Source organism: Amphibalanus amphitrite, unplaced genomic scaffold (genome assembly GCF_019059575.1).
Source record: "Amphibalanus amphitrite isolate SeventyFive unplaced genomic scaffold, NRLGWU_Aamphi_draft 001570F_arrow, whole genome shotgun sequence".
In the NCBI taxonomy this organism is placed as follows: domain Eukaryota; kingdom Metazoa; phylum Arthropoda; class Thecostraca; order Balanomorpha; family Balanidae; genus Amphibalanus; species Amphibalanus amphitrite.
Genome location: NW_024883063.1, coordinates 72,437 through 88,174, shown reverse-complemented (window position 1 = coordinate 88,174; position 15,738 = coordinate 72,437). Strand labels below are relative to the sequence as shown.

Below are 15,738 nucleotides of genomic sequence, written 5' to 3'. Positions count from 1 at the left end.
TGAATAATTTATGAAAAAATGAGCTAACCAATATAATTTCATAAAAATTATCAAAAACAGCCTTAAGCTTTTCTAAATACTTCAATAATTATGAAATAATTTTGCATATGGTAGCAATGAACTTGAAATTTAGCGACAAATAATACGCACCTGTTACATTAATATGCACGTTGAAATGCAGCATGTGGAAAACGAAAGATTGTGAATGAGGTGAATGAGCTGTTGAGGTTGTGAAACTGGGTAAGTTTGGTTTCATCGGCAGAGAAAGCTTGGCAATAGTTCTCTACCCACAAACATTGCTAATAGTACCCTTGCTGTCCATCATCATGACCCCACTTACTACTTGACTGGTAAGTTGTACTTCATGTTTGCAATGTGTAACCTGCAACAACAACAAGACAGAAGTTTGTCAATTATTTTGTTTGAACGGTTTTGATTAGGGCACGCATGATGAGACCTTATAGTAAGGATTGTTTGGTCAGTTATGCAAGTAACAAAGTCAACACCAACAGCACACTGTCCTGGTGGTGGCCAAAACACGATTGTGAAATGGTCATGGGACTTTTACGCAGACAACTTGACTGAAGTGTCTCACAACTCGCTGCCAGTGCATGTCAGGCCCAGCTGAAAACTGACACCTTCCCTGCTGAGCTACAGAGTACCTAGCAGGCAGACATTTTAAAAAGCATCTGATTCTGCTGTAAAATGGAAAACTAGAATGCAAAAAAGATACCTGTGAAGCTGGTACCTAGTCTTTCTGCTTCATTTCAGGTCACATTACAGCATCATGTTTGATTCATGTCAATAAAAGTCATGGAAAGTTATTGATTTCATTAGGCTACACACATTTCTCCAACAGAACATTCCTTCGACTAAGAGACAAGAGTTGGCCACACCTTACCCCTCTGCCCTTCCCTCTCTTTTCTTACATTCTTTCTGTTTTCCTCTCCCCTCCCTCTAAATATCTCCTTCTTTCCATCTTGGTCTCTCTTTTCCCCCGGTCTCTCTTCCTCTTCCTTTTTCCTTCCCTCCCTCATTTCCTCTATTCATCTCTTCTTTCTCTTTCTTTCCCTTCTTTCACTCTCCTTATCCCTTTCTTTCTTTGTCTCTCTCCCTCTATCCAACTTTCCACTCTTTCTCTCTCTCTCTTTATCCCACTTCCCTCCTCTCTCCTTTTCCCTGTTTATGTATATCTATCTCCCTCCCCCTTTCTCTCTATCCCTCCCCCTCCCTGTATGTATGTATGTATGTATTGACGATCAAGAGCAATCCACAATCGGCGTGGCGATTACACTCCGAGTCCGAGCTGGTTGAAGATAACACAAGAAATAGGTACCTACACAAGAAAACGCACACACTTACGGATACGAAATACACAACGCGAACGCCGAACACGCACATACTTGGTGTAACCCGCACGAAGCCGCGTTCATAACTATGTACACACAGACTCGTTTGCCTTTGATAGTCCAAGAGTCATGAGGCTAGCTACTATGGCTACTCTGGCTAGGCTTAAGCCCCTTTTTTACAGCACGGGCAAATCTGGCTGGAGGCAACTGCGTTAGCTCGAGGGGGAGAGTATTTAGGAGCGCCGCGGCACGGTAGGCGAATCTACGTTTTCCGGTCTCTAGTCGGGGTCGCGGTAAGTGGAAAAGGTGGTCTTGGCGAGTAGACCTTGCTCGTGTTTGGGAATTTTTGGAAAATAGGGTCGCGATCTCCTCGGGTTCACCTCTCTGGATGGCCTTGTGCGCCGTGATAAGGGTATGGTATTCAGCCATTGTTTTAGGTGCCATCCAGCCGAGTTGGTCCCGGAGATGGGAGACATGATCAAATTTACGGCGACCGAAAATGACTCTAGCGGCAAAGTTAAGAATTTTCTGAATGCGATCGAAGTTCTTTTGGCTACCATTACCAAATACGGAGAGACAGTACTGGATCCGTGACATGACGAGAGCCACCACTAGTGTCTTGGTGACACCGTCGGGGAGGTAGTGGCGGACATGGGAGAGGCCAATTAGGAGACCCGTGCATCGGCGACTGAGCTCGGACACATGCGCGTCCCAGGACAGGGTGCCGTCGAAGATAACGCCCAGGTTGCCCACCTGCTTGCATGGCACTAGTTTGGTGTCGCGAAAAGAAACGGTGAAAGCAGGTATGCTTCTCAAATTTTGCCGACTGCCGAAAACCATGAGCTGAGTTTTAGCAGTGTTTACTTTAAGAGCATTTGCACTGAACCAATGGTCGAGAGACGCCAGTGACGCTTCCAAGCGCGAGATGAGTCCCCTAAGGTCGTTTAAAGGGCCACTCACCAACAATTGAGTATCATCAGCGTACTGGAAGACTGCTGCATCCTCAGAATAAAGTGATAGATCATTGGAAAATACCGTGAAGAGTAAGGGACCGAGTGCCGAGCCTTGAAAGACGCCCATAGAGTTGGGGAGAGGTTGTGATAATACCCGGCGACCGGACTCGTCCTTCAATGACACACTCTGTCATAGGCGGCGGAACGGGGAGGGCACCGGGGCACCGTGCCCCCCTTTGATTTTGATATTTCAACATTAGCCCTATGGGCGTTGCATGGAAAGAATGGGACCAAAAGTCGGCAGTGCCCCCTCTTAACTGAAGGTGTTCCGCCGTTACTGCACTCTGTGTGTGACCCTGGAGATAAGCGGCGAACCAGGATGTCTCTATGCCGTGCATTGCCAATTTAGCGAGTAATAACTCATGGTTGATGACATCAAAACATTTGCTTAAATCAATAAGGCATAGCATAGAGACATCCCCCTATCGGTGGCGGCCAGGATTTGGTCACTGACGGACAGAAGTGCTGTCTCAGTTGAGTGCCGGGGTCGGAAACCGTGCTGGGTATTGGCCAGAAGATGGTTTTGGGAGAGATAGCGATAGAGCTGTTTGTGAATGACTCGCTCGACCACCTTCATAATGACAGGTACTAAGGAGATAGGTCGAAAATTAGTGGGATCAGATGGGTTTCCAGACTTGAAGATGGGGTGAACTATAGAGTGTTTCCAATGAAAGGGGATATCGGACCTTGAGATGCAAGTGTTAATGATGTGAAGGATAACGTCACCGATAGATGGGAAAGCAGTTTTCAGCATGCGAATGCAGACGCCATCAGACGCACAGGCGGCAGAATTGCGCATATTGAAAACGGTGTGACCGAGTTCACCGAGAGAGATAGGTCTGGGCTTAAATCTACCGGTTACGACACGCGGCAAACGGCCAATTTGCTCAACAACTGGATTTTGGTCACGGATCTCTGTAGCGACGCGGGGACCCACAGAAACGAAAAAAGAATTTAAAACGTCAGCCGATACATCAGGTTGAACACTAGGTCCGTCTTTCTTACCAGCCACAACCGACCTAATACTTTTCCACACCTTGTTGGGACCCCGCCCACTAATCTCTCTGTGAAGTTCGCCGCGTCGGTCTCGTCGCACTGCGGCCCGGACAGTTCGGTTTAAGTCTTTGTAAACCTCCGACTTTCTACCGAACTGCTGTAACGCGGTACGACGTTGATCCATAATTTTAAGTGTGGCGGGGGTAACTGGTGGTGCTGTAGGATTACGGATGGTAATATTCTTTATAGGTGCGTGATCGTCAAAAATCGGCAGAAATTCGGTCAGGAAAGCATCCCACTGGTCACTTACGTTCGTGGCACTAAACACGCCCTCCCAATCGGCAAACATCAGGTCAGAGTTCAGGGCATCGACATCTATACGGTTGATCGAGCGGGATTGAACAACTGTAGGATTTTTGCGTTGTTTCGGAACGTTAATAGACACACGAAGGAGTTTGTGTGGGCTGAAGTGGCAAAAGGATGCAGAGCAATCACGCACAAGCTCTCTATTTTTAACCATACAGACGTCTAGCAACGAGCCGGAAGTGTACGTTGGAACGGTTACAAGCTGCTCAAGAGAATAATTCGATAAAAAGTCACTGAGGTGTACACGCGCACGAAAACTCTCCTCCTTCAACATATCACAGTTTAAATCGCCACAGATCATAAATGGAATCTTGGGAAAATCAATTAATACACGCTGTAACTGCGTCTCGAGGTCCGAAAAGTCAGCTCGCAGAGCGGCATCGGTCTGTCGGGGCGGCCGGTACACAGAGCAAACAATTAACTGGCGATTTCGTTCGAGCTTGAACAACATCCACCGGGTTTCCAGGAGACTGCCGGGGTGCGGGGATGTGCTCGGTTTGATGGTCACAGTTTTCATATCCGTTTTTGACAGTACGGCGACCCCGCCGTAGCCGCTGCCGTCTGGTCGGTCGACTCGGCTGAGAGAGTAGCCGGGAATCACGAGAAGTCGATTTGGAGTAGAAGGGCGCAGCTCTCCCTCCCACTGGCCGCTGGTTTTCGTGCCGCCCCCGCTCGGCCTCGACTCGTGACGGTCACGGTGTGGGTGCCAGTCACGTGACGTGGTCACTCTGCCTCCCTACCGACAGACGGCGGGTGTCTGACCGGACCGCTGTGCCGCCGGGACCGCTGTGCCGCCGGGAGTGCAGTGCCGCCGCTGCCGCTACCCCCGGACAGACGGAGTGACGCACCCGCCGCTGACAGCGGTCACACGCAGACATGCAGTCGGACGACGTGAGTACTGGCAGTGTTGAATTCGAGGGGCTGGGCGGCAACATTTTTAGACTGTGGGCCAATCCAAAACCAAAGGATGAGTTCCAGTGTACTGTGGTGGCTTGTGACGTAATGACTCGTGTGACCCCTGTGAACTGTGAGCCTAGCGTGACCGGTGACCTTTGTGTGGTGGCCCTGGTTACGTGTGTGACCTGGTGACCTACGTGTGATCCCAGTGACCTCTATGGCCCATGTGGCCTTTACACAACGGACAGTTACTGGCCATGTGGGACCCTGAGCTCCCCACCCCCAGGTGACGCCCGACTGGTAATTCCCCTCTATCGGTGGGTAATCCCTGTAACGTGTTTGTTACGTTTACTGTTCGTTTGCTGCTGTTCGACGCACGATGTTCCTGACGGGCCCGGGGGAGCGTCTGTCGTTTGGTGTCGTTTGTTGTCGCAGCCTGGTGTAGACCGTTGTGTTGCGTGTCAGTGCTGGTGTCGTATATTGTGTCATTTGTCGTAGCGTGATGTTATTTATGACGTGTGTCGTGGCTGTGAGCCTGTGTCATTGACGTTGGTTTGTTTGTCGTGACTTAGTGACACGTATTGCGTCATGAAGGTACCGTGAGCTGACGTCAGCTGTAGTGTCATGTGTCGTGATGCAGTGTCACGTATCACTGTGGTTTACCATTGGCCGCTGGATGGGAGCGTGACTCGCAGGTCTCCGAACGCTCCGGAGGGGGAGGGGGATAGGGAGAGGAAGGGAACGGGACGGGAACAGGTTCAAGCACGACGCTGACTGGCACAACCTTGACCAGCAGTCTTCACAGCACGATTCTAGCCCAGCTTCCGCGCATCATTATGTCGTCATCAACTACAGTCAAGTGCCGCAGGGGCACAATCTGCTAAACTTTATCGTATAAGTCACAAGTCATAATCCTTCGTTTGCCCTAGGTAGCGTTCATGTATCACAACTGTTTTACTGCATCTGAAGCGTTCTGTGGTGCTAGAATGATATTCATTTTCTCGCATTGTGCATTTAATATCGATTTGATTTTCCACACGTTTAACCTGTATTGCGTGCAGTAGCACCTTGATGTGGTGCGAGCCCGGTATTATATTATTCTCTTCCCGCTCCGGCTGTTGTGTTTTGCTCGGCGCTGTTATCGGAGAGTCGCTGACACCTTTCTCCCGCCGCAGGTGATCTGGTCCATCATCAACAAGTCGTTCTGCTCCTTCAAAGTCAGGTCAGTCTACGCAGACCACCATAGAGTATTCGTCTGACTTGACTCCACCCACTGCCCCCTGCCCGGCCTCTCCATGCTTCCTGTTGCCGAAGTGACATTCACTGTCCGTGCCTGCCCCGGGGCGACCCGCGCCGTCTGTTCTCTGTTGTCTTCTGTCTCCGCTCCTCTCCTGGGACCAGCTGTACACCGTCCTTAGGTCAGCTCGCAGCTAATGAGTACCAGTCCCTTGGCTCGGGGGAGACGGGGGGCGACATTGTCCGGTGACGGAGACCGCGCAAAGGCTGGCACTGGCAGCGTACTGGCAGCGCAAAGACTGCAATGGGTAGACCATCAATGGCTGCTGTCGTGTATTTTGTTGTGTCGATGCTCACTTTTAATGACGTGCTTTATTTTTAATGCTTCAATGGTACAGGCTGGCACATTGAGCCAAATATATGCTCCTGTGCGGTTACCCGTCCCATCGGTCGTTATTTGGCCGTGATTCGTGTCCGTGTTTTCCCGTTGGCCCGCTGCCGTGTCTGACAGTGTGTGGCGGTTGTGTGTTGAACAGCACTCCGACGCAGAAGTTCTGCCGCAATGAGTACAACCTGACGGGCCTGTGCAGCCGGGCGTCGTGCCCGCTGGCCAACAGCCAGTACGCCACCATACGAGAGGAGAACGGCGTGTGCTACCTCTTCATGAAGACCATCGAAAGGTAACGTCCTCCAAAGGCACCCCCCCCCCCCCCCACACACACACACAAAGGTACTGAGATTTGAGACAACAGTGCTGATAAACTCACGGGAAAAGTTCTGACCACGACCGGCGACCGCTCCCCACGGTCTGGTCCAATGAATGCCGCTGCAAAAGTTTTCTCTCATTGTTTCCAAGCTCAAACTATTTGGCATATCAGCCTCCCGGCGGAGGCGGGCCGCTTCAAGCTACAGCAAACAACGGGCCAAAGTTACCGCACTCATCTCGAATTCGGAGCTTAATTAAAGATCTTTTGTGTTCTCTGGCTATATGAGGACCGTCGACGCCATCTCATCGCGTTATTATAAGCACACAGACTATCACGCAAGCGTTATTCCTGCGAATGGCACTAATGTATGCCTGACCTTGTCATCGAGGGCGACGGCGGACGTTGGGGGGGGGGGGGGCAGGGTAACGATCGGAGCGGGGGGCAGGAGATACGCTCCCGATGGTGCGGCACGGTGCCGCTAGTGTACCGCCCCCACCCCTCCCCCGCTGCTCGATATTCGCTCCCCTCCCCCTCCGTCGCCGCCCGGCTCCCCACCGGTGGTTTACGACCTCCGTGACGGCTGCTGCCATCTGTCGGGTGGCGGCCGGAACATAATCCGTGCCGCTCGCTTCGTAGGGGATTTGTCAAGTCTGCTTAGTGGAGCTAGCTTCACAAACAATTAACCAAATTTCACGGCTTTGAGTGGCGCCACGGCTAAACGAATGAATCTTCGCGTCGCATCCGTTTCAGCCGATGTAGAAAAGCAAACTCAATGCGAGTTTATTTGGCATATTCACGGCTTCTGCTGCAATGTGGTGCAAACATGGAGGGACGCGTTAATTTCGCCTGTAGCGTGCAGTGTGCACTGTGGATAGAACTGTTTGAAAGTATGGTGGTTTTTAGCTGTGGCCCCCTGGCCTGGCCCCTCTCCGGTCCCGTGACCCGTGGCCCCTGTTCCCCGTCCCCAGTCCGTGACCTGTCGTCCCCCTCCCCCTTCCACGTCTCTCTCCATTGAGGAGAGCCTGCTCGGACGACATACAGAGCCGCTGCTATTCGGGCCGACATTCCGCGAGCCGCCGGGGCTCGGCGCTCTACCGGGAACTCGACGGCGCATTGTACCGGTGTCAGTGGAGCGCGCCGCCGATGGGGCTCACTCGTCGGCGCTGATTAGTCGCTGGTCGCGCCGTCCGGGTCCATTGGCGATGACCGGCCGTGTGGCGAGGGAGGGGGCTCCCGAGCGGGCTGTAGACGTGGGCAGCGGCCGCGGTACCCGCGCTGGCTGTCCTGGCGCCGGGTGTGACCCGTGCCGACCGGCGTCAGTCAGCGTGCCGCGCAGTTAGCGCGTCCACAGCCGCGGCGCCGGCCGCGCTGGCACCCTCCATGGTCTGTGTGCTCTGTGCAATGTACACAGCCGGCAGGGCCGTGCCGAGGCCGCCCCTCCCCTGTCCGCAGGGGCGGACAATATGGGACGGACGTGTGCACAGCGGCGGCGGTCGGCGCGCGGCCGGCGGCCACAATGTTCGCTGTGTGCCGCAAACAGAAGGGTCAACAGCGGCCGTATGGGCTGGTTTGCACAGGGGCATACAGGCTGGGAGGCGGGTACGCTGCGCAAACGGTCGCCGTCCGGGCGACGAACGAGGGTGATGGCAATGGAGACTGTCTGTGGGAGGGGACATTCCTGGATAGCTGGGTATGTGGGGCACAGGACCCTGCTGGGTATGGGGTATATATGACGTGGCTGAGCCCTGCCGGGTAGCTGGGTTGTATTGCAGAGTGGGCATACGCCCGGCACTGTGCTTTAGTATGCATAGTTGGTGTATATGCATACATCATGCACTACGCTGTCTGTTGAACAGACGTGTATGAATTCGCCAGCCAGCTCTTTTGACTCGCAGCGAACAATTCAATCGATAAACAAATCATCTAAGAAAGTTTTCCTGTGACAGTTATGTTGATAGGTATCACAACAAAGTTCACCTCTCATTTGTTGGATCGATCGATCTCTATCAGATTTTTGATACATTATATGTTTTACCTTAAACATTATGACTCTAATTTGTTTTTGTTTGGCTTCCGAAATAGCTCCTAAAGGGGCTCACCTTTTCACACGGCATATTCGTCGAAGAAGTAATCAACTATATAAGCAGGTGTTGTGCCACAAACAAGCTGCTCCAGACGCCGGGCGGGCATTCCCAGAGATGTTTTCGTCCCCACCGCACTGTCGCCGGCGCGGCGTGTTGTCGCGCTGGTGTAACAATGCACCTGTCGCGGACCGGCCCCCATTCCTAGCGTGGAGGTGAGGGCAGACGGAAATGTGGACAGCAGGTGGATGAGAGGACCTGTGCGGATTGTGAGCGCCGTGCCGGAGTGTGTAGACAGAGACGTAGCGGTGGCCTCGGCACACGGCGAAGGAGGCCGGTGTCGGACCGGGACGGGTAGTAGGTGGGATATACGCAGCCACAGGTAGTATCGCTGACACCGGTAATGTTACTGACACCTGTGACACACTGACACAGGTAGTGTCACTGACACCGGCACTGTCGCTGACACCGGTGCTGTGCCACATAGATCGACCATGGTCGTGTCGATTAGACCGGCACTGGCGGCTGCGGAAGCCGAGTGGTTTGCGTGTGTGCGTTGAGGAAATGTACACACGGAACATTCCCGCCACTGCGGGACGGTCTGGACTGTGCCAGGGATACTCGGACTCCGGAACACAGAAAATAAATATTATGTTTGCCATGACATTTAGCTTATGTGCTGAAAAAAATGGCGCGTTTGAAGCTATCCAAATTCCAAAGGATCTAAGAAGGCTGTGTTCGTTTGATGTCGAAGAGCTGGAACACATCGCCAGAAATCCACCCTTGATCCCGGAACCTCGACGCTCAGTTACGCACCTTCTTCCGGGGAAGGTGTGTTGGTATCAACTTCCTCCTCTCTAGCAGATCTATGTAGTTCTCCGTCAGTGGATAGCCTCGCAGCGGGCGGTCCACACCTCTGACCGGGGAGTGTTGGTGAAGTAATCCCGGCCTGCCCGGCCGGCCGCCCGCCGAGTATTGGCTGCTCGGCAGAGCGCCGCAGAGTACCGCCCTCTGAGCAGCGCACTTTATGGTGGCGTTTTGGGAATACGCGGCGGGGGGCCGGACAGAGACCGCAATATCGCCGGCGGCGGCGCCGCGGGCATGGGCTCCGGGTCACGGTGGCCGCCGGCCGCGCTCCGGTCGGGTCTCGGACGTTTGCATCAATCCCCGCCCGGCTTCAGTATGGTACTGCATTTCTTGAGTCCTTCGAGGTGTTTTGTCGTCTCCATTTGGAGCATCAACAGACGAACTGGCGTTGTCGAGCCGCCTCTGCTGGGCTGCCGTAAGGTATCGCTCACCCTCCTCCGGTAAGGCGGCCCCACCGAGGCGTCGAGTGGCCGTGACCGGCCGGCCGGCGGTGTTTGGCCGGCCGCTCCGCCGCCTTCCTGTAGCTCCGCGGCTCCTTGGCTCCGCTGTGAGCCCGAGACCGCCGTCCGCCGCTCCAGTGTCGGCGCTGACTTATCGAGCTCTCTCCGCGGACGCCCGCCGCCGGCGCCGGGCCGACCGCCACGCTATGCAAATGGAGCGCGGCGGCGCGCACGGCTTCCGTCGCGCTCGTATCAGCGGCGGCACGCTTTGAACGGCCTCGGATACAAATTCACTTTTCAATCAGGGCTGACATATGATAGCACGATGAAAGGGCGGTGGAAGGATTATGGTCCAAATCCTATATGTGTGACAGTGAATGTAACCATTCTGGAAAATTGAGGAAACCTCGTTCCGATTCACACCAAAGCGTGTTGTTGGAGATATTCCATTAGATTACGTTCGCGCCGCTGTGGCAGCGGCCCCACTGTGCGCCGGCCGGCGTGGCACTGTGCGCTGGTCCCGGGAGGCCGATGTGGTGCTGATAGTAATGGGCTGCGGCGCCCATAGGCCGCCGGCTGCTAACGGCGCTAATCCATTTGAGCGGGGTGAGCGGCGGATCGTCGGACCGGCAGAGGGTAGCCGCGCCCTGCGGACGGGGAACAGGGTCGGTGGGCAGTGGCGATGTGCCACTGAACACATGTGGCGTGTCCGCTCGGTCGGCCGGACTATCTCTGCATGCCGCGGGTTTAGGCATGCGAGCTGCACTGCTATGTGCTGTGGCGCATCTCGGGAGGTGTGAATAGCGTTCTCTCTATATGATGGGCCGTGACTTGTCCCACGAGCGCGCCTTGGTATTGCATTACTTTTTTAGACCTCGTGTGATACATTACTCTGGATGAAAAGAAGTGTTTTTACGGAATCGTTCATGAGATTACTGGTACAATGCAGGGGGCGGAAAAGATGCTTTGTGTGGTTGATCGATGTTGTCACTCGATTTGCAAAAAGAAATTCCATCAAACCTCCGAGGCAACTTGGGTTGCGTGACAAGTGTCCAATTTCGCAAATAAACTACTGACCCGAGTCACGGATGGGGGCCGTGCCGTTGTGAAGGCGCCTGTTGTACCCAGTACAGGGGCGCCTGTTGTGCCCAGTCTGGGGGGCGCCTGTTGTGCCCAGTCTGGGGGGCGCCTGTTGTGCCCACTCCGGGCGCCGCCTGTTGTGCCCACTCCGGAGGCGCCTGTTGTGCCCGCTCTGGGGGCGCCTGTTGTGCCCACTCCGGGGGCGCCTGATGTGCCCAGTCTGGGGGCGCCTGCCGCCTGTTGTGCCCAGTCTGGGGGGCGCCTGTTGTGCCGGTCCGGGCGCCGCCGCCAGCCCGCTATTGCCGACCTCTCGGCTCCCGTCGACCGAAGGCCAACGGTGCCATTTTCCGAGCCATTGACGCTGAATTGGGGCGTCTCGTTAACGGAGAGGAAAATATGGGCCGGCGCCCCACCTACCGCCGCCCGGCTCAGCTTTTTTGACTGGCCAAGAGGCGGCGGCCATTTGCATACGCTGGCGGCGTTATTGGGTCCGGTGCTGAGCTCGGCCGGCCGTCCTATCGGCCAAATACGAGCTCGGCAGCGCAGTCTTCCCGGGAAATACCGACTGCATTCGCTGCTCGAGTCCTCGCCAAAAAAGGAAAACGCTGTGAAATATTCAAATAATGTTAATCTGACTCCATGTTTATCATTTGTAAAAACTCCAAGCACAATCTGAAAACTCTATTATTTTGTCACGTACTTCTCTTTGTCTCGTCCTGCCAGCTATATTCAGTCATTTTGATGTGGATAGGTGAGCAGAAGGGGATCTTCAAGCCGCTCAGCGCAGTCCATCTTACGCTTTCCTTCGTCCTCTCGCGCCTGTTCCGGGACTGTTATGTTTGCTTCAATCCTCTGCCGTCCTCCGCACACTCCATCCACTTCCCATACATGCCCACTTCGATCCATCATCTGCCTCTCCTCCCCTCCCGTCCCACTGCCCTCCGCCCCACTGTACCGGCGCCACTCTGTGTTCGGCCGACCGGCGGGAGAGGCGGCCGGAATACCGTCCTTCCCCTTCCTCCAGCTGGACTACTGCTACAGTGAGCCGCCTATTAGCCGGCCAGAGGCGGACAGTGGGCGCCGGCTGCGGCTCCGGCTGCGGCTCCGGACCTGAGCTCAGAGTCAGTCAGGCAGGTCCGGACTGGCAATCCCCGGACCTGAGCTCAGAGAGTCAGTCAGGTCCGCATTGACAATCCCCGGATCTGAGCTCAGAGTCAGTCAGGTCCCGACTGGCAATCCCCGGACCTGAGCTCAGAGAGTCAGTCAGGTCCCGACTGGCAATCCCCGGACCTGAGCTCAGAGAGTCAGTCAGGTCCCGACTGGCAATCCCCGGACCTGAGCTCAGAGTCAGTCAGGCAGGTCCGGACTGGCAATCCCCGGACCTGAGCTCAGAGAGTCAGTCAGGTCCGCATTGACAATCCCCGGATCTGAGCTCAGAGTCAGTCAGGCCCCGACTGGTAATCCCCGGATCTGAGCTCAGAGAGTCATTCAGATCCCGACTGGCAATCCCCGGACCTGAGCTCAGAGTCAGTCAGGTCCCGACTGGCAATCCCCGGACCTGAGCTCAGAGTCAGTCAGGTCCGCATTGACAATCCCCGGATCTGAGCTCAGAGAGTCAGTCAGGTCCCGACTGGCAATCCCCGGATCTGAGCTCAGAGGGTCAGCCGTCATAGACCAGCTCCCCGGTCAGACTGACAAGGTCTTGAGCTGGTGAATTATCTAGCTTTTCCTATATTCTTTATCTTTTGTTAGTAATTCACTAACTGCACTCTTCATTCACAGTTGATTCAAATCACTATATAGTTGTTTTCGATCTGCCTTTGAGTGTTTTTTTCCCGCGATGCCTCACATTGCATTACATCCAGTTGAAGCTCTGATGGACCTTTTTCAGTAGGGTGAGCTTTTTTTCTGTAGGGTGAGCAGTGGTCGCAAGTAATCGCATCGAAGATCAAGTGAGCTATGCATATGGAGGAGGCTCAGCATTGGTGTTTCGTGCGCAGACAGTCGATGCTACATTGATGCGGATGTGGGCCACACAGTCGCTCTGTTGTCGTGGTGACACGTCGCGTGTCTGGCAGTCGTCAGCGCATCAGACAAGCATCTGCCCGTCCTGACCAATGTCCTGTCTCTGTCTTGTTTCCCCTTGTCTCTTCCCTCATCTCATCTGTTCTGTATATATTATGCTACAGCGTTAGGACCTCCGATGCCCTTGGATACTGATGTTTTTCCGGGCGACAAAAACTCGTTTTATTTGTTTACGTCCTTTTAAAAGATGTCAATTTTAAGTATTTCAAAGCCAAAGGCAAACCGATCTAGGAATGGAAACCACGAAAAAAAATACGAGGGTAAGAAATAAATAAAACAATATGTATATACGAGGGGGTATCGAAAAGTTCTGATCATCACATAGAAGATATAGGCCGATTTTGATGATTTTTGGTAGGCATTATATTTGGTTCTCAAGAACAATGTTCCCGCAAAGAAAATCCTGAGAAGTGGTTTTATCTTATGTAGGAGAGACTTAGAAGTAAAAAAGATGAGCATTGGGCCCACTGAGGACCGAACCGTCATCCAACTAATGCATTTGAAACGGTATCACACTGATAAAATACATCAAGAACGTGAACTTAGTTTATGGCGAAGAAAGCCCATCTCATGCACTTACCGAAAATGAAGAAATAATTTTCAACTTGGTTGCATGGCCTTTGCAAGCGAGTCAAGAAGTGAGTGACTACCAGTGATTGACAAGGTGATGACTGTGAAGGAAGTGGAGGACCTCATCCTTACAGATCGTCGTGTGGCCTTTCAGATGATTGTGCAACAGAAAGGTCTCAATGCTGGCAGTGTCTGAAAATATTACCAGCGAAGAACTACAGACGATAAAGGAGTCAGCCCGCTTAGAAGTTCGTGTGTCTACTTTGTTCCAGAGAAAAATTCGTCTTGGCCTTTCGAAACGAAAACTAGGCCTTTTTTAGGAAATTGAAGACATCTTTGATCATTTGATGACTTGTGACTGTTACGCGGCGTTTCCGATTATTTAGATGAGAGATGTTGAGGTGTCGATGCTGATTTTTGTCGTGGTACCGTGATTTTCTTCCTGTTTCCTTTGGTTCTGGTCGTGATGCTCTCAACTAGTCTTCCTGTTTTCTTTGTTCGACATCATCGCCGCCGCGTAACGCCTCTCACGCTCGCCCGTCAGTTTGTCGGCAGATCATTAAGCAGTTTAGATTCCCAAAGCCCAAAATGCATAAAAGCAACAAGCTGTCGTGACTGACTAATTTTGTTAAAGTCTGAATTGTGTCAATTTGCACTCTCATATCTCGGTAAACGTTCAGTGCCTACGCATCATAGGTAAATTAAACCAAACAAAGCGCACCAATAATGCCAGGAAAACTCAATAGCCCCATTTACTGTTTCACTACAAGCACGTTACGGAACTGTGAAGACAGAGGGAGGGAGAGAGAGGGAGAGTGAAAGAGAGAGAATAAGAGTGAGTGAGTGAGTGAGTGAGTGAGAGAGAGAGAGAGAGAGAGAGAGAGAGAGAGAGAGAGAGAGAGAGAGAGAGAGAGAGAGAGAGAGAGAGAGAGAGAGAGAGAGAGTGGGAGAGAGGGAGAGAGAGAGAGTGGGAGAGAGGGAGAGAGAGAGAGGGAGAGAGAGAGAGAGAGAGAGGAGAGAGAGAGGGAGGGAGAGAGAGGAGGCTGTTTGGTTTCGACAACTATCGATTCGGCGTTCATGCCATAAAACGGCTAGCGGACACGACGAGTGATCACGGCCACACTTGTCCAAGTACCGGTTTCCTCTCGAAACTTGTCGACTTTGGTGACCTGATGAGACTTTGTTAGACGCGCGGAGAGAACAGGCTAAAGGCAAGTTACTAATTCGTTCGTTCCGAGCTAAAGTTGTATCGGTCAAGTACGTGTGGTGACACTTGTCAATTCTGTACTGGGTGGAACGAGACAACAATCACAATAAAATGACGCCTCGCCGGTCCTGCGGCGCGCGCGGCTCGGCGCGGCTGTAAAACGATTACCGATTTGGATTGTTACCAAGCGATGAGTGCAGTGGCACCTGCACACTGTCGGTCGGCTGTACTGAGAGCCGTGCTATTCTCTCTGGGATTGCGTATCGATTTCACTGTTCAGCGTCATAAACGAGCAGCTGGTGATGCTGTGCGACTGGTGGACACGCCCGGGTAATACAGGCCCACTCAGAGCGGTCATAAACAATATCGATCAAGGGTAGTTCATCTGACTTTTTGGCAAGTGTTTAATGGTCGGGATGGGCAGCTAGCATCATTATCTCTGGGCTTCCGCAACTGACATTATTACATTCATGCACCTCTCGTTCATTATCCAGGTCATCCTGGAAGCAGCCTATAGCCCAAAATTGACTACAGAGTGGGCCTACTCTGAAGGCAATTAGGAGCTTCCGTGATGAGCTAGTAATAACCACATTCACACAGCAACCATACTTCGGAAGTGGATCCCAGAAATTAGTAGCCCCCTCCATGCGGCTAATCATGGCACCACCATACAGCCCCGTTACATGCGATACCACTTTGTCGTGACCTATTGCGGGTCACGGAACTCTAACCACCTCGGGAGTACGCCCGGAACATCTTCAATACCTCGGGAATCGCCCGGAATATCTTGCCACCTCGGGAGTACGCCCGGAACATCTGTAACACTTCGGGAATCGCCCGGAAT

The 15,738-nt window shown here is 53.1% G+C and overlaps 1 protein-coding gene across 1 annotated transcript in view; it reads left to right on the top strand.

The window, feature by feature from the left end:
* Nucleotides 1–226: 226 nt before the first annotated feature.
* Nucleotides 227–15,738, top strand: part of LOC122373909 (protein MAK16 homolog) — a gene marked incomplete at its 3' end in the record, with an annotated part of 77,160 nt that continues 61,648 nt past the window's right edge. The window contains exons 1-4 of the mRNA XM_043352363.1: nt 227–350; nt 4,471–4,615; nt 5,797–5,843; nt 6,394–6,537. Of these exons, the coding sequence (XP_043208298.1) occupies nt 4,601–4,615; nt 5,797–5,843; nt 6,394–6,537 (206 nt within the window). The remainder of the gene's footprint in view (nt 351–4,470; nt 4,616–5,796; nt 5,844–6,393; nt 6,538–15,738) is intronic.